Here is a 25,016-nt window from a genome sequence, read left to right on the forward strand (position 1 = left end):
ATAAGGCAGACAATAAGACAAGTTTTGCCATATGGTTTCAATATCTCTTCATGCTTGTCCACATGTGTGAAGAAAGCTTGCCTGCTTGCTTTTGCTGCTCTTGTGTTTTATCAGAGCACGCATATGTTGTTGTGACTTATCAAAATTGTCCTGTTAGGCCTTGTCTTCATTCTGTTGTTCACCACAGGGAATTAGTAGCCTGCAGAGACTGCTGCGGTTTTCCGATTAGTTCAAGCGATTTACAATGACATGCTACTGATATCAGATCATCTATCTGCATTTATGCCCATTTTGCTGCCGACTGCTGTCCATACAAAATACGCTGAAGAACTTGTCAAGCTGCCTAAGCAGCTTTGTTTTCTACAGCTAACCCTCCCCCTTCGCCCCCATCCATGTATTCAATAGGCAAATAAACTTTGAACCTAAGACCGCAGCTTTTCCTTTCAAGAGTGCTGCCGCATTTCTGACCAGAACTCCTGAACGCTGCAATTTGAGCTTTTGGCAGCAACTGCTTATGACGCATCAGCTTTAGATTACGGCTTAGCCACCATGTACTCCTAAAACACCGTTGCTAAGCTTCAAGTGCTTTCTCATTTTAAAAATTTTTCTTCAACGCTCCCTGGCTACTGCCCCGGAACGCTCTCAGCACAGTTCCAGTGCAGTCATAATACTGAAGCGGAAGCCCACACAAACCTCTCCTTGCAGAATTTGAGGAAACAGGCCTCCTCCTCGCACACCCTCCAAGACAAACCTCAACACCACATAGGCGCAATCAACAGCTGCTGTCGAAAGCTTTAGCAGTTGAATTTGCCGAGGTTCATTCATGCTGGTAAGAAGCCACCACATGATCCAACAAGCTAAGAATATTCTGCATCATGAAGCCGGCGCAAAGTACGTTTCCTGCCAAAAAGCACATGCACGCATCTTCGAGCTCACTCTGTGAAGAGTGTGCTTCTCGATCAGCATTAGGGCTCTCTTAAAGGGACACTAAATGCAAAGATTAACTCCAAATAGACAGATTGATTATCTGAAATAAACAAATGTGCCAGTGACACTGATGAAGCAGAGCTTCCACAAACGACTAACAGAAAAGCAAAAAAATGCAAAAGTGGGGTGGCTCCACCAGTTACGAAATTCAGAACCAGCTCCCAGCGGTGTATGTCATCTGGAAACACCTTGCCAGTGGCCAATGCAGAGCAAATAATTGTGCTCCGTACGAACATGGCACAGAATGTGCCTTGGCCAAATTTCTTGGGATTGTTCGGCAGAATTTGTTATTGCTACCTCTTCGCACCAGTCTGGCAAGGTTAGGTACGGCAGTATGGCGCCCTCTCTGTGCTGCCTCCCAACTCATGGGGAGTGGCAGCGCCTGCCAGAACATGGCTTCAGAGATCACTGGCACACAGAGCCCCCTGCACTGCCTCAATGTATGGATGGCGTACCTTCCTGTTTCCTGGAGTTATCAGGTGCCTTCAAAAGACGTGTTTATCAGCAAATGAAGGTCATTCACTGGCACAGAACAAACGGAGAGAGCTTTCCGAGACAGCAAGCAAATGGGCTAGCCAGCTTAGACTTGCTGTTTGCCTTTAGTGTCCCTTTAAAGGATTGAAGCTGATGTGAAGTGTCTCAAGAAAGAAGAAGAGAAGAGAATAAGCAGTCTGCGCAAGAATTCTGCAATCCCCTTTGAGTAACTTTCATGAACTTCATGTCTGCCCGTGAGAGAGCAATCCCAGATATTTTCCTTTAACTGCAGGAAGAAAAACTCCTGGATCAGCTGCCAAATTCCAGAATGCCTTGATCAGGGTTCAAAATAACCTGGCAAAAAGCAAGCACACGGACTACAAGCCCATGCACGGGCACCTGCCCAAATGGTGCACGAGATGACCTCGCTGTTGTGACCACTGCGTAAACTGTCTTAGTATGTCAGTGCAACTGGAATCCCATGGCCAGCACGTCTTTTCTACTCGCTCATTCCAATATTCTGAGGTAAGCAGAGCTCACACATTCACAGCAGAAAAATACTGAGCACAACGCAACAATGGACTTCATAAATGTCTGGTTTGAAAGGCAGCTTCAGCTTAGGGCCCACTCTGATTTTCCTGTTCAAATACACGTGTAACACAGAAATGCTCTCATCAGGCAACCGCTGAACTGGAAGAATATTTGTGGCATTCGAGAACGAGTGTTAGAGTCAACAAAGAGATGGAAGCGGTCTTCTGGTATTGAGTCTAAGAACGTTAAGCAAAAATTGCCAAAGTTGACAAACATTAAAAAATTAAAACATGCATACATAACATAATTTCTGTCTACTAACTATGCAAAAGAAGAAGAAGAAGAAGAAGCGAAAAATAAGGTAACGTATGATGTACCCTTAGTGCACTTCACTCTCCTTCTGCCACACGTAAGCCGTTTCAACGAGTGTATACTAGAAACAAAATCTAAAGGCATCTCGAAATGTCAAAAATGTTGTTTCATGTCTGCCTTTAAATTGACAACGGCATTACTGGGACACCAATTCAAGGATTAATGTGCACCTACTGTACCAATATGTTCCAATACCAATACTGTACCAATATGTACCAGAGCTTGGCATCTTGTCAAACCTTGTGTTCAAAATCCAGAGCAGCGTTTTGCCACTTCCACTTTGTACCATGAATGTAGGCACCTTGCTTACCACATGCAGCAAACAACAACCATATCTGGTCAGACTGCTATTGCAAGGTTATAGCAGAGTGGGCGTTCAGTCTCGGCATGGCGCGTTGCCTGCGTTCGACACTGAGTGCACGTGCGGTGGACAAGTCAAACTCAACCGCGCGTACGCGGAAAAGTACCGTGCGTGTGCTGTCTACTGCATACAGTTTCCCGCAGCACACTACCTGAGGTCATTACAGTGCTGCAATCCTTCAACTACAATGCGAATCACGGATGGTGCCTTTGTTACTTGCCCACAAGCTTCGTTGAAAGCATGTTGTGTAGCTTTTGTTCATTAACTTTATGGCTCCATTTTGTTCATTGGTTTACAGTGCAACCTTTCCTTAATGTAACTGCATGTTTACCATATTAACTGTGCCAATTCTACACATAACTTTCAGGGAGCTAAGAAAGTGAAGACTGCAATCATTTACAATGTGAAATACAAGTAATGGTGGAGAAGCAATGCTGGCCATGGATACAATAGTCTGATATATCAACCAGTTTCGGCCTATTCGTTTACCGTTAATGGGAACAGCGCAAAAATTGGATGGATGAAACAAACAGACAACACACAGAGATGTGTGCCATCCTGTTTTTTTTTTTTTTTCATTTTACTTCTGCACTGTTCTCATTCATCAGTCAGTATTCCATCCAGCAATCTTCGCAAACAATTTCATGGCACACCATGCTGGAACAGGGCTCCCAGTCTGCTATAACTCTCTACCGAACCACTCAATCCAGGCATATTTTGTAAGCCAATGCCAGTGACGGCCGACGAGAAGAGGAGGAGGAGGAACAGGACAAGCCGTGCCGCTGCGGCTCAGAAGCTCTCAGCCTTGAGGAGGGGCGGCCTTCGGAGATGGTGGCCCCCAGCGCCACCCACCTGCGTACAGGAAGCAGACGACACGGGCGCGCTGCTGCCCATGGAGTCTGGTGGTGGCAGGGGCAGCGGCTTGGCGACGCCGATGCGCACGATGCCCCGGGGCGCCCCCTTGAGGGCCTGCACGGCGGCATCGAGTCCCGCGTGCTGCAGCGGCACGTCGTTGACGAAGAGCAGCCGGTCGCCCGGGATGAGCCGACCGTCCTGCTGGGCCACACCGCCGGGCACCAGGCTGCGGATGACGATCACCGTCTCGCTTGGGTTCATTGGGTCCTGAGAACAGAAGGCAGTGGAAAGTGTAATGGACTGCTGCTGGTAACCTCACGTAATCAAAGTGGGCACAAGACGTATGAGGTCTTCAAGGTAAGTGACAGAAATGTAGTTGGTAACAGTTGTACAGGGTTGCCCACTCTTAGGAAAAATGCGAGCACGTAGCCACGCTCCGTTGTGCGCCACACACGGTCACCAGGACAGCTGCTTGTGTAACTGAGTTTAGAGCCAGAGGTGGCATCTACGGCAAGTCGTCTGCTACTCTGGCGGCAGACGCAAAGCCTCACCTGATACTGGCATCGTAGCTTTGTTTGCATCGCCGTGCGCGAATTCCTGTTTTTCGTGTAAGCCTTTGTAAAGCACTGAGTGTCTTATGGCACATGGCACGACAATCTGCTTCAAGTGGTGAACAAGTAGTGAAAGAAAATTTTTTTTAATGCATGAACATTATGGAGCTACTTCCATCGAAAACCTGTTCATTTGTCTGTAACATGCGACACGATGCACTTCATAGGTATATATGGGGTCCCATAGTGGTATATATCAGAATGCCTTATGACTATGTATGACTACTGAGATTTATGATTATGGCTATATATAGCGAGTACTGAAGAGGCATTAGGAGTAATTAAGGTACAACACTAATAAGGTTAATTATGAAGAATTAAGACTAAATAAGACTCCCTAAGACTAATAAAGGAGAAAAAGAGCTAATGGAAATTTATTACTAATCACTGCTAATTAGTGAGGCGTGTGAATATTCAATTATTATAGAACATTATATTTTTTAAATATTTGTATTCAATTAATAAAAAGGTATCCGACAATGTTCAAATAATCGGTTAGATACAAATATTCGAATCAAATCAAATAGATTGCCGGCAGTGCGGGAGCAAACACAGTTCTTAGCATTTGTTTCAACTTAAACTAAGAATACTGGGGCGATATTGCTGTGAATTTCGTGCTGCTAGCGGAACTTCGCCTGTAAAGCACACTTAGCCATTGAACGTCTAAACTTTGCGGGAAAGCCAGCCTCTCAGTAGCAAGGGGCATAGGTTTGTGAACAGCGGGAGTGCGCTTTGGCGTTCTTTTTCTTTTTTCAGGTGCCCCCCCCCCCCCAATTTTGAGCTTACTGCTTGACAGCAAAAGTGATGAGTGACAATTGGCACAGGGTCAAATGCCTCCGAGTTTACGGGCACTTGATGAGGTGTAATAAGGCAGAAGCTGGCGAGGTCAGCTAGTGGGAATTACTAAATTTTCCAAGTTAACGTGAGCCAAATACACAATGTTTTAGTATAACGGCTTACTAGACTAGATTTTAACATTGACAATGCAATTACAGTGTCCCAACATAAGAAATTAACCCAACTTGCTAATAAATGCATGTGCATATCCTTATTCGATATTCGATTTGACATTCTAAGTATCCGTATTTTATTCGTGTTCGAATAAAATTTCGAAAATTTTAATGTTTCCACACCCCTACTGATCACTAACGAATAACCACGAGGACAATTAACAATAATCTAGGATAATATAACAAGCCTAATCAACAGTAATAAATGTTTCATTAATTAAGGTTAACCAAGATTAGTTAAGTGTACTTAACAATTAAACCTAATTATGATTGGTTAACAATAATTTGGTTAATGTTAATCATGAATAACTAGGTGTAACTAAGATGGCCTAAGCCTAATTAAGAATAATTACATTACATTAAGTACAATCAAGACATTTAAGGGTAATGAAGATTAAGTCATATTACATCACTTCATCCAAGCTCAGATTAATTTCCACTACTTAGGTTCACCAATTTGATAATTGCAACATGTAATTGCAATACTTGCAGCACATTGCATCAACCTGAGTGCAAGATGAGGGACTGGAAATAATGCTTACGCATTATCTGACAACGCATTATTGACGGCATGTCGTATGCATGGTGGGTATGCCTATGTGCCACTCGTCTCAAATTACCTAATAAACTCCTAACAAATATCAGCACTGCTCAGCCCAACTTTTTACCAGCAGCGCTGCGATGTATTTAATAGGGAAAAGCGACGCAGTAGAAAATTTTCCTGAGGTTAGTCAGTGACACACGTAGTGCGTGTTAACGTCTGTTTTCATGTTAGGTCGTTTTGCCGCTGAACACAACTTAGCCATTCTTCATTAAGATGGTGCGGTTGCATTGTTATAGCAGCGAAGTTGTGTGTGTTCACAGTTTGTGATTCTACAGCAAAAGGACTGGCTGAGCAGGGAGCATACACTAAGCCAAGGAAGACAGCGAGAAAGACGATTCATGCAAGGAAAAGGAGCGATGAAAACATTGTACGAAACGTTCGAGCTGTAACATGCGCCTCAGCTCCTCTGACCTTAGACGTGTCATAAACACAGTCAGGAAAAACGCCAGGACGTCCCTCACAAATGCGCAACATGTCACGTAGTAAGTATTCTACAAGCACTTCTTTACTCTTTTGAGCAGTTTGTTCTGCGACAAGCTATAACAGCCAGCGATTGACATACGGTGATACGAAAAACTTTCCGCCGGGCACGCTGCACTCTGGTGTAAGCAAGTTTATGACGCCAGAATCAGGCGAGGTTTCGCGCGCGCCTTCACAGTAGCAGACGACATGCCGCAGGCCCCTCCTTTAGCTCGCAACACGCATGTGCAAGCAGTTTGTCCAGCGGCCGCATGTGGTGCTCGCGTGCTCACGTATTTCCCCTAGGAGTGGACGACACTGCACACAAGGACCTATGCTCATACAAATTCCCTTTGTAAGTGACTGCTCTGATTGGTCACCACCACAGTAGTTTATCATGCCAATCCTTATCGTCTGCGGCTGGAGCCAGAACGCTGGTCAATGAGGAAACTCTCTTAAGTAAGAGAAGTTTAGTTAACATGAGCCCAGCAGATGTTTACTAAGTTTCCTTGGAAAGCTATACATATTGCTGTAGATGTCGGTCAGATGCCGGTGGAACGGTTAGAAATTGCACCCGGTGAGCTTGCCCAAGCAGTGTGTCACGTGTCACTGGATGTCGTAGGCATTGCTGTAATGACTTTTTATCATCAGTTTCAATTTTTGTGGAAAGGAGGGAAGTCAACCATACTAAGATCGTCTTAAGTACAGGGATTGTGGAACTATAGCAATGCCGTTTTGTGTCAAACACTCGGCGACTAAGCGTACTGACAGGGAGCATTATCATGATGCAGTGATGCCAGAACAGACATGTCAAACTCTTTAACATAGTCAGCCGAGCATCACACGCTAAAATCATCCAACTATTTGCCCTGGAAATATACCCTGGGGAGGATCAACTATTTGCCCATTGCTGGTCGACAAAGCGTGCACAGCAACGGTGGAGCACAGCCACTTGCCTGGTAGTCGAGGATGCTGAAGCCAAGGCCCCGATCCCCCTTGAGCAGCTCGACAACGTGGGGCTCACTGCTCCACATGGCGAGGCCCGTCAGGGGCTCGAGGGAACGCGACCGCAGCTTGACCAGGGGGCCCCCGCCGGGCAAGCCCTCCTCCCAGTCCGACTGGGCCAGCGATCCATCCGACTTGGCCTTGACCAGGGCGGGCAGCGAGCCTGACAACAGGGGTGGCGGCGGGGACGCTGACGACGACGACGAGGGTCGCTGCGCCAGAGGGCTCTGCGCCATACCTGCGGAACACAGAATGGGCGAACCGGGGAGTGTTGACACGCAAACAAAAGAAATGCTTTTACGCTAGAACTATGAGTTTTGTTTCCAAGTGCCAAATAACAATATGTTAATATTAAGCAAGGTGCAGGTTTGGGGTTGCCCGCAGCTAGGATTGTTGGGGAGTCTTAGTACTTTCAGCTCCTGTTGCCACCCCTCTGCGTACAGGTTGCCTCGGCAACAAGAGCAGCACCGCTTGCACTAGCTTTTCATGCAGCAGCATCGAGCGATCGCGGTGATGCGGTTCAACTGCTTACTCTTTCTCCCTTCTTTCTGTCAACTATTGCTTGTCCCCACTCGTCTGCCTGCTTGCTGCCAGTTTGTTATGACCTTGAATAAGAGTGATGAACTGAAAGGCACAATCAGTCCGTGCACTGCAACCAAACAAGGCGAGGATCTGAGCCATAGCGTCGAGTTGCAGCAAGCTCACGGCTTCATAAAGACACTCGCTTCATTCTAACGATGGGGCATGTCCCTGGTGGGCGCCGGTTAAAAGGCGTGACAGTTGAGCTTTCTCGTGGTTAAGTTTCAGTTTTCTAAGAAAAAACATCCAAAGTTTAGTGCGCTTTAAACTTTAGCAGTGTCAGCAGTATGCATGTCCAGAACCGGTTATGAACTTTTCGTACGATGGGCTTCAAGTCTTGCATTAAGACCCATCCTCTGACCCAGTGCCAAGCACACCGTCCTGGCACAGTGCCAGTAACGCTGTTGCCCGTAGAAGCCGGCGTGTTTACGGTGCCGAGTTATGTGACAGTGATAGACCAGGAATATTACTGGTGCCATTCTGGCACCATACGGAGCGGTGCCAGAAGGTGCCGAGTGATGGGATGCGCATTCCCCACTTTTGTCTGTAGCACAGATTGGCCTTATAACGAGCTGACGCTAACCCACAGAATCCACTTGCCATAAGAATGATAAACCCCCCTGTTTTCTGGAGTAAAACTGGAAAGCAATGCTTTCTAAGAAATACACAATTGCCACTATGCACAGTATGGCCCACCATTAAACTGAAAACCCCATTGGTATTTAGGGCAAATTCACTATTTCCACAGCTTCAGAGGGAAAAAAGCACTAAATTATATTTGACAGTAGTACTAGTAGTAGTATAGAGCTGACAACGACCGTGAATGCCTGCCGACAAGTTTGTGTGCTCGCTTACTGGGCAGGATAAGCTTTCATGTGGCCATACAGGCGATAGAGCTTTAAACTGATTTTGTGCAGCACAGCCTAAACTGAGAGTGGCGAGCATCAAAGTTGTGAGGGATTGGCACTTTGCAACGACCCACGATGCACATAGGGCTGCACCTGCAGCCTCACCCATCATGAAATTTCAAGTAAATGTCGTTTTATTGGAGTACAACGCTGAACAAAAGTCTGCGAATAAATTTATTGATGTGCTGGTGCTCTAAAAAAGAATGGGAATGATTTTATTGTCACAATTCCCTTTTTCACGCTGCCCAATTATTCGGCCATTTTTGCGGCATTGTCCGTGTTCGAAACTGATCGGCAAATGAATATGTGTTCATAGTCAGACGCCAGTGGTTGCATCATGTTGCATAACAATCTAGACGCAGTTGAGTCTTCAGTGAGTATCTCTAAGCCTGCCTCGTGCAAAGCACCCAGTAAGAATTCAGAAAAATAATGTTAGACGAGTCAATACGGCATGCATGCTTTATTGTGTTGATCTATCTTGCAAGGCAGTGGTAGCCACAGTCAACAAATTTTGGGATGGTTTACACAGAATCCTTGGCTTCAAGAAGCAACATTCTTCAAGTCCTAGTTGGTCTTCAGCCAACTAAACCCCCCGCTGTTTGCCAATCCCTGTGCATGGGATTTTGAAACACGGGCCATGGTGAGCTTAGCAATTGGTACAACTGTAGAGCTCCAGTAAACATGTTATATACATTGGCTCTGACGGTACACTGTTGCCAACTCCATAAGCACAATTTGGGTTTTATATTCGACTGCAACATAAAATTAACAACAGTACTCGTCATCTCTGCTGCACAGACAGACTCTGCAAAGGTGATCCAAGACTCACCCATGTAGCTGACGTCATCACACGCAAAGGGGTCTGGCTCGTCGGAGGCAGCCCGCGAGGGTGATCGCCGGGCGCTGCTCATTGGTGGTGGTCCGTGCAGGGGAAGGGGCGGGGGCAAGGGACGGGCACACACCAACCGCACGTGCAGGGGCAGCTGCTTCAGGGCACCCACCACCTCGCGATGGTGCAGACCCAGCAGCTGCCGCCCATTCACCTGCACACACGCACACACACAAAAAGAACATAGTAATAAGCAAGCAGGGCACCTACTACAATCACCAAACATTTTATCAAATTATTTCATCTTTACACTTCCAGTCTACACACAGCAGCGTCTGCTGAGCGTGGTCTCGGAGATCGCATCGGCATGCTACGTAATGTAGATACCACAGCTGCTACAGGGTGCTGCAACGAACCCTCTGGCTAATGACAACCACGTGCTCCAATTGTTGTCTGTGGGTGACGACGCTCCAGGGGTGTTGCAACATAAGGCAGCTCCAGTGCCTATCTCATGTCACGAGAGCGGTGCACACACCTGAACCAGAAGTAGAGTCATGAAGAAAAACACAAATGAAAACTTTTGGGGGGGGGGCCTTGCCTACTTGCCCTGTGTAGCTCCCATCCCATTAGTGGATACGAAAGGAGAGACGAAGCCGTGCATCGGTGCGACAACTACCTCCAACTCCACTTATACTTGAAGGATTCAAAAAATGTTTATGTCAGGAGATTCATGAGGTAACGTCCTTTAAAGGGCCCCTGAAACGGTTCGGGCAAATGTTGTAGACGCGTAGGGTACAGCTTAAGTAGAACATTCGCACCACAATTTAAGTGAACCGTTACGTATTAATGGAGCTACAAGCGATTAGAAGTTACCCTCCTCCCTAGCCATGCTTTTCCTCCTCAACTCGTTCGCCGAGCGAGCGGGGCTAAGCTCCGCCTTCACTGGTCTGCGTCACGATGCGACATCACATCGTCCACTTCCGGTTGTTTTGGAGCCCGCCCCCGCCCGCGCGAGATGTCTCCGCTAGCCGCTTGGCCGTCGACCCCAAGCGAGAGCTATCGAAGCAGCGTGCGTTGCGAGCATTCTGTCGTAGCGCCGAACGTGTCTGGTATTCCGGTAACGACAGGCGATCTGGTCATTTCGGCAAATGACTGGAGGCATGAACTCAAGCTGATGAAGGAACTTTAGCGTAAACGTACATGAGCGGCCTGAACGGTCTGCACGGTCAAGACACTTGTTGGCACAGCGCTTAACCAGCCAAACAAAGAGCTACTATTGCTCTAACCAAGTGTAAAACATTTTAAACATTTATAAAAACAACGTGTTGATGATTACACTCCTGCGAAAAATACACACCAGCAGCAAAGAAGAATACACTTCGTTGCTGCTACTGTGTATGGTTGAGCTCTGTGCCACCAGGTGGCTGCACCGTGCAGACCATTCACATTTGCCCTTCTTCTCATCTTATGGCTCATCCCGTTACGGCACAGTCAAGCGGCCAGACCCAGTCCCCTTGCGCTTGCGTTTGCCCTAATACCGGACTCGCGAAACGCTATTGCGTTAGTAATCTTCCGGTGTAAAGTGACGGCCACAAACGTGCAAATCCTGGCGCCGATCGGATAGCGGATGTCCGATGCGCAGCAGCCAGTTCGCTCGTACGCTGCCTTGCAGAGGGACACGATGTCGCAGCTTGACATATTGCCAGTCACTACGTTTGCAGTCCGCAAGGCAACAAAGTCGAATCATAGTGCTCGCGAAAAGACAGACTGACTCTGACCGCGGAGCTCTTGTCAAAATGGAGTACATTGTAACACAAGCAGACGACACTTGCTGTATGCCGGAAGTGCTTAAGTGTACTGAAAAATTGTTCTTGTGCATTCTCTTTATGTTACTTTATTTTTATAAAAACAAATCAACTAACATTCCAACTATTACGAAGATCATTTGTTTACCATAAAGTTGGAAAAATTATCGATCACGCGCCCTGGTCAGCCAACTGGATAGCACACCCCACTGACGTCATTTGGGTGATTTCGGTCATATGGGTATAGGCGGCTTAAAATTCCGCCGAGCAGTGTGCTGCGATCGGCAGCGATGTGCATTTTTAAAGCCTTATAATAAATTACACACTTTACGCGGAGCACTTAGATGTGTCAATTAATGGTCAGAAGGACCTACTCTAACGACTCAGTACGTTTGTAGAAAATCGTCAAAAGCGTTTCAGGGTCCCTTTAATGGTGAAGCCGTTCTATGATTAATTAGAACAGTGTTTCAGGGCCCCTTTAAATTCTTAAGTGATATGTTCCGATCCTGAACGGCCAATCCCTTAACTTATTTCTTTTGTCTTCTTCTCCTATAAGTACGAATACATCCCCTGCTTCTCTCTGACACACCTCCTTGGCAATCGCCTGCAGTTTGCGTCTGTCCCGTCAGCTAGCGCAGCCAGTCCGGGCCACATGAGCGAAACAGAGGCACGCTGTTCGCTCTTCTGCCCCCACACAATCCAGCACCATGTGGCTGACGAGTTCACCAAATTTTATATAAAGCCTCCTAATGAGTACACCTCTACTACGAAAGTTTCATCTCCAGTTCGTGCCACATACCATTCTTAACGCCTTTCTGCAACAGTAACAACTACTACTTTATCTGTAAACAGCATGCACGGTTCTACCACTATAACTCCCAGGCTTTTCATTTCCACCAACATCTGAAGACACATCCTATGCAGTTGTCGGCCCCTTTCTTTGAGAACGAGACAGAACCGGCATCATTTGTTCAAGAGAACAAAGTTATTTTTCTTTATTTATCACGAGTGCATAACTGCACCTGACCATCGTCTTTTCCTTCCTTCCCGCGATACAAACGAGTTTCTACAAGAGGAGTACTAACTCGCATCTTTAAAGTTGTTGAAACTCTGCTAGACACTTCCACCACGTAACAGAATGACAAAATTGGAGGACGCTTAAGCTTCGCCTTCAAGAGTGGAACGCGATAGCGTTATCGCACCCCGTTCGCACCGCCTACTCAAACGCGCTACGCCAGCCAAACGTCGCGATCGGCACAAATAGCCGGGCCCCGACGCGCCATGAAGGCGGACGCGATCATGGGGCGAGTGGGGCGCCACGAGTCGGGCAGCGCCGTACATTGCGAGGAGGGGGTCTTCTGTGCTTGCCGCAAGATGGCTCTGCGTGTGTGCAGAGCGCAGAAGAAATGTAGCGGAAACGTACTTCGCTACTCGTGTAACTGTGACTTCTGTAATTTACATGCTCATAATTACCAATATGCACCGCAGTATAACTTTCTACGGCACGCTTCCAAGGCAACACCGCATTGACTAGAGGCACTTTTGTCCCGCTTTGAACTATCGAACTCGTGGCTGAGTGGCAGCGTCTCAGTCTCACACTCCGGAGACCCTGGTTCGATTCCCACCCAGCCCATCTTGCAAGTTGTTTTTTATTTATGAATTGCCTTCCGGGATTTTTCGCTCATGGCCGACGCCGACGACACCGGCTTTTCTGCGACACGAGCTCCTTAACGCTGTCGCGTTAATAAGCAAGTATGAATGCTGAGAAACACTTGTAAAATGTATTTATTTATTCTAACGCTGGTATCCAAGCACCGGACCTGACGTCATCGGCACAATTATGATGGCGGCACACATCAAAATTTGACGATGTCTCGTATCAAAGAGGCTAGGTACGATAATGTTGCTCATTCAAAGATAATCAAAAGTGCTGTGTGCATTGCTTCTAGCTGCACTTGTGCGTGTGGCAGTTGCAGCGATCATGGAAACAGGGCAAGCCAGTGTACATAACAGCACGACACATCCGCCGCTCCTGAGTGCCGAACCAGAACTTGTTCATAGAAACAAGTCTGATAGTAAATTATGCTGCTTCAATGCTTGCCAGTATTTTTTCTAGGGTCTCCAAACAATGAGAACATGAAAATGGCAGGTCAGTACTGCTTCAAGGCAATAGAAAGTTGCTGTCACCAATACTGCAGTGCATGATACTATTCGCACACTATGTCCTGTGACTGCATTAGTCAGCAATACAACAAAATCAATGCAAGGCTCATTGCTTTTCACTTCTCGAATTCTGTACTGTTGCATATTTTCCAATAATATTGCACTCAATCTGATTGAACCTCATTACATCACAAAGTCAAACTGGGCACGAAAATTTCTTCATTACATACTATACAATCGAACCCACTTTTAACAATATAGTTGACTTTTGTTAATTCAACCTTGATGAGACCGTCGGAACTGATAGAATTATTCAACAGTCGAATTAAACAAGATGTAGGAAAAGCGCAAGAACACACCGCTCACTCATTTCGCAGCATTTTACTAATTCTAACATCCTCCAAATCAAACACAGGCCCACTTTCTATGTGTCCAAAGTAGAAAACTAACATAGAAATGACATTAAAGCTCCTAAACAAAGAACAAATCGAACGCGCAGCCCATTTTTAGAAAGAAAAGTCATCTAAATATGTGTCACACGACGACATGTTTCCCAAGCCAGCTACGCCGCAATACATCCGTGTTATGCCATAAAGCATACGAACGCCACGAAGATGGTTTTTGGATTGTGTGGGTGATTTTCAGCCCTAGTTAAGATCTTAAGACAGAGAAAAAAAAAATGAGTGTCAAAAATGGGTAAATACCTTAACCAGACATTGGGAACTACGGTTGCTGCCTGAAAATGTTTCTAGAGGAGCCCAAAAATAGGCATTTTCAATGGAAGTTGACACATTCACAGTCCCTCAAGCTCCAGCGAGACAGACACCAGCGAAGGACAATTTTAGGATCAAAATAATGATAGTTTGTGTCAATAGAAATGCATGAGCACCGAATGCAACCTGCAGTCGGGATCGAATGAACAATGATCAAATTAGCCGGAGTCGAATTAATGGAAGTACATTGTACTGGTTTTAACAATATATTGGATATAACAATGAGCAGCCATTACAGTGAACTTTAGTGTGTTCTATGGTAAAATAAACTGCTTACTACAATGTGCCTGTGTTGTGTTGTTGGTTATAACAATAAAATCTGGCAATGAATCCTGAAAAAAAAAAAAAAAGTTGCTGCACTTGTTTTTTTTTCTTGTATGTGCCATGCACGCCGATGCTTCCCACCCGCCACATCGCCAGCAACACACACCTCCCTTCCACCTCTCTGAAACGTGAGCCAACTGCACCAATGGCCATTGTCCGTTGCCAGCTCTGTTGACTCGTGTTTTGGAGGCGTGGAAAAAAGACTGAACAGAGATGTGCGAGGCTGGTGATGCAGAGGGGGGTTCAGTGACCCGTTTCTTTTTTTTTTTTTTTTTCTTTTTCCAAGATGTCGCATTCCTTTTCCTTTCAGTGCAGACACCCAGTAGCCAGCTTTAATTTTTCTGACCAATAACGCGGCATGGAAACAATATGGTAAGCGCTTCACTTGCCATAGAACACACACTCAAAAGTTCATAGTGTTTTGGCCGCTCACGGTTACGTTCAAGCATTACTAACACTTTCAGGGTCGATTTTTTTCACCATATGCAGCCGCCCACGGTTGATTTTTTTTATTGCAGATTTAAGTTCTTCAGAGGGACCTACTTCAAAAAAAACTTACCATAATTTTCCTAGGATGACCATAAAGTGAGAAAAATTATTTTGCGTTGGTAACTATGTACTGTTTATTCATGAATAACAATAGAAACGAAATAAACTTATAAGATAAGAAATTTGATGCATAGTTACACGCATAGTTCAAGGCTTAGAAAATGCGCACACAAGAATATTTCGCAAGTCTCAAATGTTCCTGCTCCTACACTAATATTTACGTCCATAGCGTAATCGAACTGTGTAGGTGAGCACACTCAAGAAAACTGCGTGGTTGTGTGCTCGTCAAAAAAGCAAAACATGTGACAAACTTCCGCTAATCTTCACCTTATCACCAACCAGAGACGATTACTTTTCGCAAGTCTCCAGAAAAAGAAGAAAGAAAGAAAGGAAATGCATGCACAGCGGCATCCATCGCGTATGCGCACCCCTGTGAACAATAAACAAACTACGCACTTATCGCAAAAAAAGAAAGCTGCACCCAAACTATGTATCGGTGGCACCTTTTTAACCGACAGTGCCGAAACCGCAGATGCGCTCAACTAATATTTCTGCTCAGAGTTTACGCGTGACGACGGTATCAGCCCACAGTTCCCTAGCTATGAACACATTCTGCCGATTGGGGATGCCACAATTACTGAGGAAGGCGTGTTAGCACTTATGCTCAACCTCGACACTAAAAAATCGCCCGGAGCTGACGGAATCGCGAATGCATTTCTTTCCCGGTACGCCGAATGGTGCTCAAAGTATTTAACCCTAATATTCGGGAAATCACTGTCATGCGCAGAAATTCCAACCGACTGGAAGTACGTGAAAGTCATCCCCGTACCAAAAACAGCAAATCCGTCTCTCCTCACATCATACAGGCCAATATCTTTACTATGCACATGCGCAAAAACCCTCGAACACATAATTTTCAAGCACATTTCTGCCTTTCTTAACGACAACGCAATAACTGATGCAAGACAACATGGTTTCCGGCGAGGTTTTTCTACTGTAATTCCGCTCGTAGAAACAGTTCACGACTTAGCGACAGCTTTAGATAGACAAGGCCAAATAGACTTAATATTTCTCGATTTTGAAAAAGCATTTGACCACGTCTCTCACTCCAAACTACTTCTTAAACTAAAACCCATGTTAAAGAACGTCTTAGTTAACTGGATTACAGCATACCTTTCGTTACGGAAACAAAGTGTTCAGGTCAACCATGCAGCTTCGACACCCGCAACTGTAGACTCAGGCATTCCACAGGGATCAGTGTTAGGGTCGCTCCTCTTTCTTATCTTTATCAACGACATCATCAGTGACATACGCGTCAAGATAAAGCTTTTTGCAGATGACTGAATCTTGTACAACGAAATACGCAATTCAAATGATCAGGAAGCTTTAAACACTGCGCTGTCTACAATACAAACATGGTGCTCGAAATGGCAGATGAGTATTAACCTCAAAAAGACTGTTGCAATGACCATTACTCTCAAAAAGAATCCCTTAAGCCCTACTTATAGCATTAACAACCAGTCTTCATCAGTCGTGTCCACGTAAAAATACTTGGGAGTAGTAATAACATCAAATCTTAGGTGGAATGAACATGTAACATACATTCATAATAAAGCAATGAAGAAACTAGGCTTTTTAAGGCGATCGATAGGAAACGCTTCACCTGAAATAAAACTCTTAGCATATAAAACATTCATCCGACCCATTCTAGAATACGCTGCGATTGTTTGGGATCCGCACACACAAACCAACATCACTAAAATTGAGAAAGTCCAAAGAAAATCAGCCAGGCCTATTTTCAATTCGTACAGCTGGCGCACATCCTCATCATCTCTTCTAGAAGCTGCAGAACTGGAAAACCTTGCAATAAGGCGTTACCGGGACAGAATTAAATTTTTGTTCTTACTCTGGAACAGTTAATTAGGAATAGATGAAACATATATTCTACCGGCTAGCCACCGCTGCACGCGCTCTTATCACAACAAAAAGGTCAGATATTTTTCCTGCAGGACTAACGCATTTAAACATTCTTTTTTCCCGCGCACGATTTCCGAATGAAATGCACTACCTGCCACAACTGTCAACTGTCCAATGGTTTATTCCTTTCTTTCTGCACTTTGTGAATAAACCATAGCGTGCATCCGTCGTTTTTATCAGTCAAATCATGATTGTGAAAAGGTTTCTCTTATGTTGATTGTTATGCAGATTCTTGTTCAGTGTCTGTTATCTAGTTTGATCTTATTTCAAACTTTCTTTTTTTCCAAATGCCTACTTCTGCCTAAGGCCTGGTAACAAGGCTGGCAGTACTTGTAAAATAAATAAACAAGGGAGTAACAGGTGGTCACCTTTTGAGTGATAAGTAATGAGATAGCCATCAGTTTTGCGAGTGCAAGAAGCCGAAACCGCGCTTGGAACAAAACCCAAACTAACCGGCGCCCGCCCGTGCGCGTGCCAATGCACAAGCAGTAGTAATAGATGCACTGGAGCAAACAAACCATGCAACGAAAACCGAGAGGGAGGTGCAAGAAAAAAATTCCCTGTATTCTCACATAGTGGCAGCACATGCCAGTAGAAAAAAAAAAGGAAATTGGCACGCTTTCTAAACATGCAGACGGCGTCGTAAATATACGGCATCAACAATTTCGGGCTTGTACGAGGCGCCATATATTTACGTCATTGACCTTGAAAGGGTTAAAATCGGTAATGTTATAAGTGGGTTCCACTGTACTTCTTTCTGTCAAATTACTGTGATATCAGTCCTCCGTGTATGGTCTTTTTTTTTTTTTGTACAAAGCGGTTATAACACTGGAACTTTCTTGGCACTTGGAATATTCTTGTAAGTGGGTTCAACTGCATTCATCATAAGCATGCATGCTGGCATCAGTGAAAGAAAGCCACAAATTCAAGATTTAGTTTTGTTATATTCAACAATTTGATCTATCCATATTTGTTATATCAAACTTCGACTGTACACTATTCAGTTTTTATCCTTCGATATAGAAACTCCATTATAGTTCAGTAATCCCTCATCACTCAAATGCTTGATGACAGATGACGCTTCACTCTGTGGCTTCGCTTTTGACAATTTTGGTGCTAATTCTTGAAAGAATAACATGCATGCGCATCACACATAACAAATGGTATAAAAATAACAATATAAATAACAGACAATGAAGCCAGAGGAAGCAGAGGGGAAGTTCATTGAAATGTAAACAGAACAAAGCAAAGCGAAATGAAAGTTTATGAAAGCACTGCTCTCGGCCAAGGCAGCAGTGACTAACACTACAAGGGCTAACTCTGTACACGGACACAAATACCCAAGAAAGCAGGCAGGAGGATGGCTTCAGTTGTAGCTTAATTGGTAAAAATACCGCATGCATAATGCGGAAGATGTAACTTCGGCTCTCACCTCTGGCAAGTTATGTTTACATCAACTTTCATTTCACTTTACCTTGTTATTTCTAGTTATCAATTAAACACCATTAACTTCTCCAGCATCTTCTCTGGCTTCCTTGTCTGTTCCATCTTCTATGGCTTCGTTGTCTGTATCCTCGTACAGTTGTGATCAACGACAAGAAATTAAGCCCCTCAGATCCCTTTGTTCTGCTTGCCCATTCAAAAGAATTACATTTTTTTTTTTTCTGGAAATGAAAACATGGTGCGCATACAATTGACGGCCCACTAATATGGAGGAAATGTAGGTGGGCCTCCGACACAGAGACTTCCAAGACGGGTCAAGAGAAGATGTCACCGAACCTGGAGCAGTTCGTCCCCAGGTCGCAGGCGGCCGTTGAGTCCCACGGGACCGTCGGGCAGCACCGAACGGATGTAGTGGTGCGGGCGCACCTCTCGGCCGTCCTCGACGTCAACCGTGCCCTCGAGCGAGATGCCGAGACCTCCTCCAGGCTCAAACTTGCTCAGCTGGGCCACCTTGAAAACATTTCAGGCACACGGCAAGGGCAGTTGGAAAAGACTGAAAGACTGCGAGGAACTAGCCAGGGGACTGCGTGAACCATTTCACAACATGCTGGTTGCGCTTTTGCCCACTCCACCGCTAACACATGTCCTCCCATTTTCTGTACTACGATGTCTCTTGTCATAACTTTCCTCTTGGCTTTCTCTATTCCTTCGCCCTGTATGCTTTTCCATTCATGCGTGACATTCAGGTGTACACAAAATAGCAAGCTAGTTATGATGATTGCTGGTGTTTCATTCCTCCTCTTTTCCTGCTCTATGGATACAATGAAGGTGAATTCCCTAGTTGATTTGATTCCGACCGAAGGTCCCCACCTTCGCCACATACTCTCCACAGGCCAGAGCCTTCATTATCTTGATCCTAAAATTTACACTCACCGGATAATTCACATGTGACTGGTTAGCACACACATGCCTGATGCCAATCGTGGCAACAATAACTGCAGCGTCTATCTAGACGACGCCACAGTGGCTGGTGCGGGAACTCGCAAGGCGGCAGCACCCCCCACCTTTCAAATTTTTTTTTTTCTGGCTCGCCATGACTGTTCTCACAGTAAGGATGGCTTTACTGGTAATGAAATGGGTAATCCGCCAAAGCAGCTCAATTTATTTTACCTTTTAGTGTCCCTTTAAGGAAGGACGGCTTCACAAACTTGATATTCTGCACGCTCCAGTTTTGTTTTATGAATCATAATCAGTGCAAGCAATGTTATTTGTTCCGCCATTGATATATGCTTGCCGACGTGGTGTAAGGGTTAGGCTGCTTGCTCATCCGTGCTCAACTTCTCTACCACAAGCTTTGCCAAGGGCAGATGTATAGTACCAAAGATATAGTTGACAAAGAGCATACACTGGGGTGCAGAACCCGCTATCTGTGCGTGCACTCCTGAAGCTCGATGCTAAACTGAACAGCCTCAAATTATCTTATAAACAAAGTCCTACAGCACAGTGAATTAAGTTGTAAGCAAGAAGCAGATGTAAGTAGTGGACACTGCTTAGCTTTCAGACTACAGAGTGCCACCACGCTTCAGCCCTCGATGTAGAACTAGTGCGTTAACCATGCAGCCTCAGAGCCAGCATGGCCACCTAACATACCTAATCCACTGTAGCGTCATGGTTGGCACGTAAAAATAGGATTTAATTGTATTCTGTTGGCTGTGACAATGGCTGTCTTGCTAACTGTAAAGCCATAAACAAATGCAGCCAATAAATGCAGTGGTGTCATGCTTTGTATTCTGTTTCTTGGTAGATTCCCCACTTTAGCACCGTCAAACCTAAGCCATGGCCCAACAATGGCGCAATTTGGGTTAAAGCATAACCTTTCGAAGCAGACTGGCACAATTGGAGCAGCATTCTCACAATTAAAATTTCCATTATCTAAAAGTCAACTTTGCAGGTATCATATTTTTCCCGAGTGCTGGAATGAGAGGAATGCTACTGTTTATTTCTGATTTTTTTCTTTTAATAAATTAAGTGCCCATTATATCTGGGAGCATAACAGAACCTGATAAATACTGCCAAATGGAGCCGTGTGCCAAGATGTCTTTTTTTCTGCCTGTTTTGATTCGACCCCATGAATAACTTGATCAAATCCATCTGTCACATCAAGAACACAGTACAATTATTTGACTGTACTGCAGTCAAACATTGTTATCACAAAGTCGTATTAGCTATGATGATACCATAATTATACATACAATATTTATTATACACATACACACAGGTATCACTGAGAAAAATAAAAATAAAAAGCACTACAAACACAAGCATGCCTCCAAAGAGTCGGTAAAGGGCCTCCTACAGATTTTTATGGCCCATGGCAGCATCTGCACCATGCCAATGACAGACTCAGCAACAAAGATAAATTGCTACATGTGTCCTGTACTGCTACGAACAAGCAACCATACAATCAGTGTTATCGCGCAGCGTAGGTACACAGGCATGCTGACTGCGGTCCAAGCCATGCCGCCACCACTGCCGGACTTGCCAGCATTGCCACGGTAAAAAACACAGTAAAAAGCACTGGACTATGCTGCTATGTGCTAATGCGGACGGACCCAACAAGCGCCCAGTGCTAGCTATCAAGAAGAGTGTGAGGCCCCATTGCTTCAAAGGCAACAGGGGCCTCTCCGTAAAATATGTGGTCCACATAAAAAATAGCCCACATCATCTGGGATGATGTGAGCCATTTTCTCAGAATGCATCGTAGCATTTGACTGCAACATGAGGAGGAAGGGACGGCAAGTGTTCATATTACTGAACAATTGCTCCACCCACCATATTTCAGATGTGGAGTTCACAAATGTGGAGCTGAAGTACTTTCTGCCCAACTAAACTTCTATAATCCAGCCAAGGCGTAATAAGAAGCTTTAAGTGTGGCTACTGCCAGCGAGTGATGCAGCGTCTCCTTCTGAATGTGGAGGCCTGCCGAAACACAAAGCTGGACCTGTATATGGCACTGCAGATGATGGCCACTACATGGGCTGCAACCGGACCTCCAATCATTGTGAAATGTTTTCGCATGCAGGCTTGAACTTGAACGACCCAGATGCCGATTCACTGAGGATCCTGCTGACTCCAATTCGTCCGTCGGCAGAGACTATTGCGCCCTGGGCAGCCTTTCAAGATGCTGAAAATGTACCATTTGGTGTTGAGCTGAAAGATTTCATCGATGTTGACGCTGATGTGATCATCTATGAGGAACTGAGTGGTGAGGGCATTGTAAAAAGTGTTCACGAGAGGCAGTCAGATGAAGACGAAGTGCCAGACCTGCGGCCTCCGCTGGCCACACCATGCATACTGGATGCGTTTGATGTTGTCGGATACTGCGTGGCTGTTCACGAGGATGACACTGCCATGCAGCTACTCGTCAAATGTGAAAATTGCGTCGCAGCGCTTCTGGCAAGAAAAAGGAAGCAGTCAACAGTGCTTAAATTTTGGAAATAAAGGTTTGTGCAGTCTACCAGTACAGGTCAGCTATTTTTTTTTTCGAACTTCACAACAGAATTTTCATTTCAACAAATTTCTTCTCATGCACCATCAATTTCAGTGTAGCAGGACTTAACTGTAGAATGTCGACGACAATGATGACCATGACACAATGGTGATTGCATAGCAATGATGGCATGACGACTATGTCATGATGGTGACAGTAGAATGACCACAACTGCATGTTGACTGTAAAATACAACACAACGATGCTGATAACATGACGATGTTGGAATGAAGACAGCGTGATTACGACAGCATGAGGACAAGATATGACGGCACTAGAATGATGACTTTACGTTGATGAATGAATCACAACTGTATGACAACGATGTAATGACAGTTTGACAACGGCACGACGATGATAGAATGACTGTGCATCGCCGACAATATGATGACAATAGCTTAATGACGGAGGGATGACGAAGATGGCACGACCATGACAGCGCCACGACATCCACGAACGAATAACAGCCTTATGAAGATGCGTTGATGACTTCACATGACGAAGACGGACTGATGGTGACAGCATGTTGACAGCAACACGATGACGATACAATGATGATGGGTTGATGACGGTGGTATGGCAACAATGGTGAGACCAACTGTGGAATAGCGACAAGTGCATCGGTGGAGTGACGATGTGTCATCGGCGGTGCTCTAACAACATGACAATGCTGTGACGACCACGAAACGATGGCAAAGGTATAACAACAAAGGAATGATCATGATTAAATGAAGGCAATAAAATGATGGTGGCATGTTTGTGCTAAAGCTGACATACATGCTTACGTGCATTCCCCATAGTCTTCCCTCAGGTCACTTCTGTTTGCACCCTATCCACACTCTTAGGCAAAGTTACACTCTTTGGGGTGTATCTCTGCCACTTAACAATAGTCGTCATCTGCCTTGCTTGCGTTTCCTTTCTTGAAAACGCCGCGCCCGCTACTTTCCTGTCAGGAATACTATGTCATGCTGATAACGCGCATGCTGTTGGTTACTGGAAAGTACTAGGCTCGCCGTGTTAAAGAAAGGAAATGTGGACAAGACAGATGACGATTATTGTTGTGTGGCAAAAGGGTGTAATTTTGCTTAAGAGTGCAGTGCTTGTTTGCTCTAGGTCTGGTATCGGCCAATCGGCAAGCAGCAGGAAAGTCGAAGGAAGAGGCAAAGAAAGCTTCGACTGAATATTAGCTAGCTAGTGTATCACGAAAAAAATTCAAATGCAGGTTTCTTTGTACATCATGCTAGCTAAAGCCTCACAGAAAAGAGGTGTTATCATTAATAGCTACAACATCTGGTGGAAGGTTGTTTGAAGCCATAAACATGTGAGAATAGAATCGTCTTGATGATCATCCTTTCAGTGTACAAAAGTTGGTTGGCTAATGGAGTAACGCATCATTACAGCAATCTGCTCTAACAGCCTTAATGACTTTTACTGAAAGTGATGGTGCATCTATGTATTACATTGATTGATTGATATGTGTTCAACTGCAGAAAATGCACAATGTGCCATCCTGCTGCTTTTTCAAGACAATGTTTCCTTTGGCGATTTCATACGGTTTTGGCGTACCTAGTACCTGGGTACCTAGCTGGCTTCTTAGTCTAAAACCGGCCGTTCTGCGCCTCCAGAGCATCGTAGGAAGCCGCAAAAGGTACCAAAATGCAGGTTGCACCAAGACAAGAAGCAAAAATTAGTCCCAAATTAGGTCAAATTAGCAGTACGGATGTAATTAGCAGCAACATCGTCAGAAATTAACCCCACTGCAACATAGATGGCCTTATCTCAGAGCAGTTTTGTCCCACAGGTCTCATGGCCAAAAAAAAAAAGGAAAAGCATGTCCACCCAAGTCGATGCAAATGAAGACAATGTCAACGTACATGCACATATAAAAAAATGAATGAGAAAAACTTGACATGAATAAAATAGAGGGCCCCAAAAATATTTGAGGACAGACAATGGAATGAAGACAGTAATGCAAATAATGCAAGAATATCATGCAATTAATGCAGTATCACGCCATCTTTATTGCCCCAATGTCAGTGCAAATAAATAGATATACCATGTATGTCAACATTGTCTTTTATCGCGTCGGCTTTCACTGCCGTGGCTGTCTTCTTTTTCTACACTGACTGTTTAAGTATGTTTGTGAAATGTGCTTTATTGCCAGAACACCATCAATATCACCATGTTTTCAGCCTTTCATCATTGAACAATTTCTTGTTCGTGCTGAAGCTGGCACCACCATAGTTGCCAGCATTTCCAATTTCATCCACACAAATCGCTCGCACCAGCACAAATGAATGGAAAAAATTTGTCTGTAAGGGCTCCGTTTCCACTTACTGACAGTGATCAACAGGGTGGGATGCCTAATGTGGTCTTGTAATGAACTTATCAAGCCATGTAGGATTGTGGTAAAGCCTGAGAAAAGGTGCTAAACATGTAATCTTGTGGTGAAATTACAGCAAATGGAAGCCAAGATAAGCTTTTGTTGAAGTAAAATTTGTAGTTTTGTTGTAATTTGAGAACATAAAGTTGACAGTGATCCAGATTTTCAGATGGCAAAGCATGTGCATTGGCGAGCTGCCCATTGTTCTAACAGATATAGAGCAGACACTGAGAAAAATTTTGCACTTCAATTAGAAGCGGATGCATCACGAAAAGCTAGCAATAATCGGCATTTTTTTAAACTGGAACAGGCAAAAACATCGCCCGTTGGTTCATTGTCGTTCGCCAGAAATGACGCAGAGCCCAGAATGTTCAGAACCAGTGCGACCTTTTGGCATGACCATCACGACTATGCATGCATGTGCTATGAACGTGGTGATCCACAGTTTCCTACAAAAACTACTA

The 25,016-nt window shown here is 44.9% G+C and overlaps 1 protein-coding gene across 2 annotated transcripts in view; it reads right to left on the reverse strand.

Moving 5' to 3' along the window:
* LOC126517967 (multiple PDZ domain protein-like) overlaps nucleotides 1–25,016 on the reverse strand; it is a 301,027-nt gene that overhangs the window by 215,542 nt on the left and 60,469 nt on the right. For both annotated transcript variants that reach the window (XM_055064300.2, XM_050167791.3), the window contains exons 12-15: nucleotides 18,956–19,129; nucleotides 9,586–9,799; nucleotides 7,221–7,507; nucleotides 3,578–3,847 (exon numbers count right to left, since the gene is read on the reverse strand). In XM_055064300.2, the coding sequence (XP_054920275.1) occupies nucleotides 3,578–3,847; nucleotides 7,221–7,507; nucleotides 9,586–9,799; nucleotides 18,956–19,129 (945 nt within the window). The remainder of the gene's footprint in view (nucleotides 1–3,577; nucleotides 3,848–7,220; nucleotides 7,508–9,585; nucleotides 9,800–18,955; nucleotides 19,130–25,016) is intronic.

The sequence above is a fragment of the Dermacentor andersoni genome, chromosome 11, assembly GCF_023375885.2.
Source record: "Dermacentor andersoni chromosome 11, qqDerAnde1_hic_scaffold, whole genome shotgun sequence".
NCBI classification, from domain to species: domain Eukaryota; kingdom Metazoa; phylum Arthropoda; class Arachnida; order Ixodida; family Ixodidae; genus Dermacentor; species Dermacentor andersoni.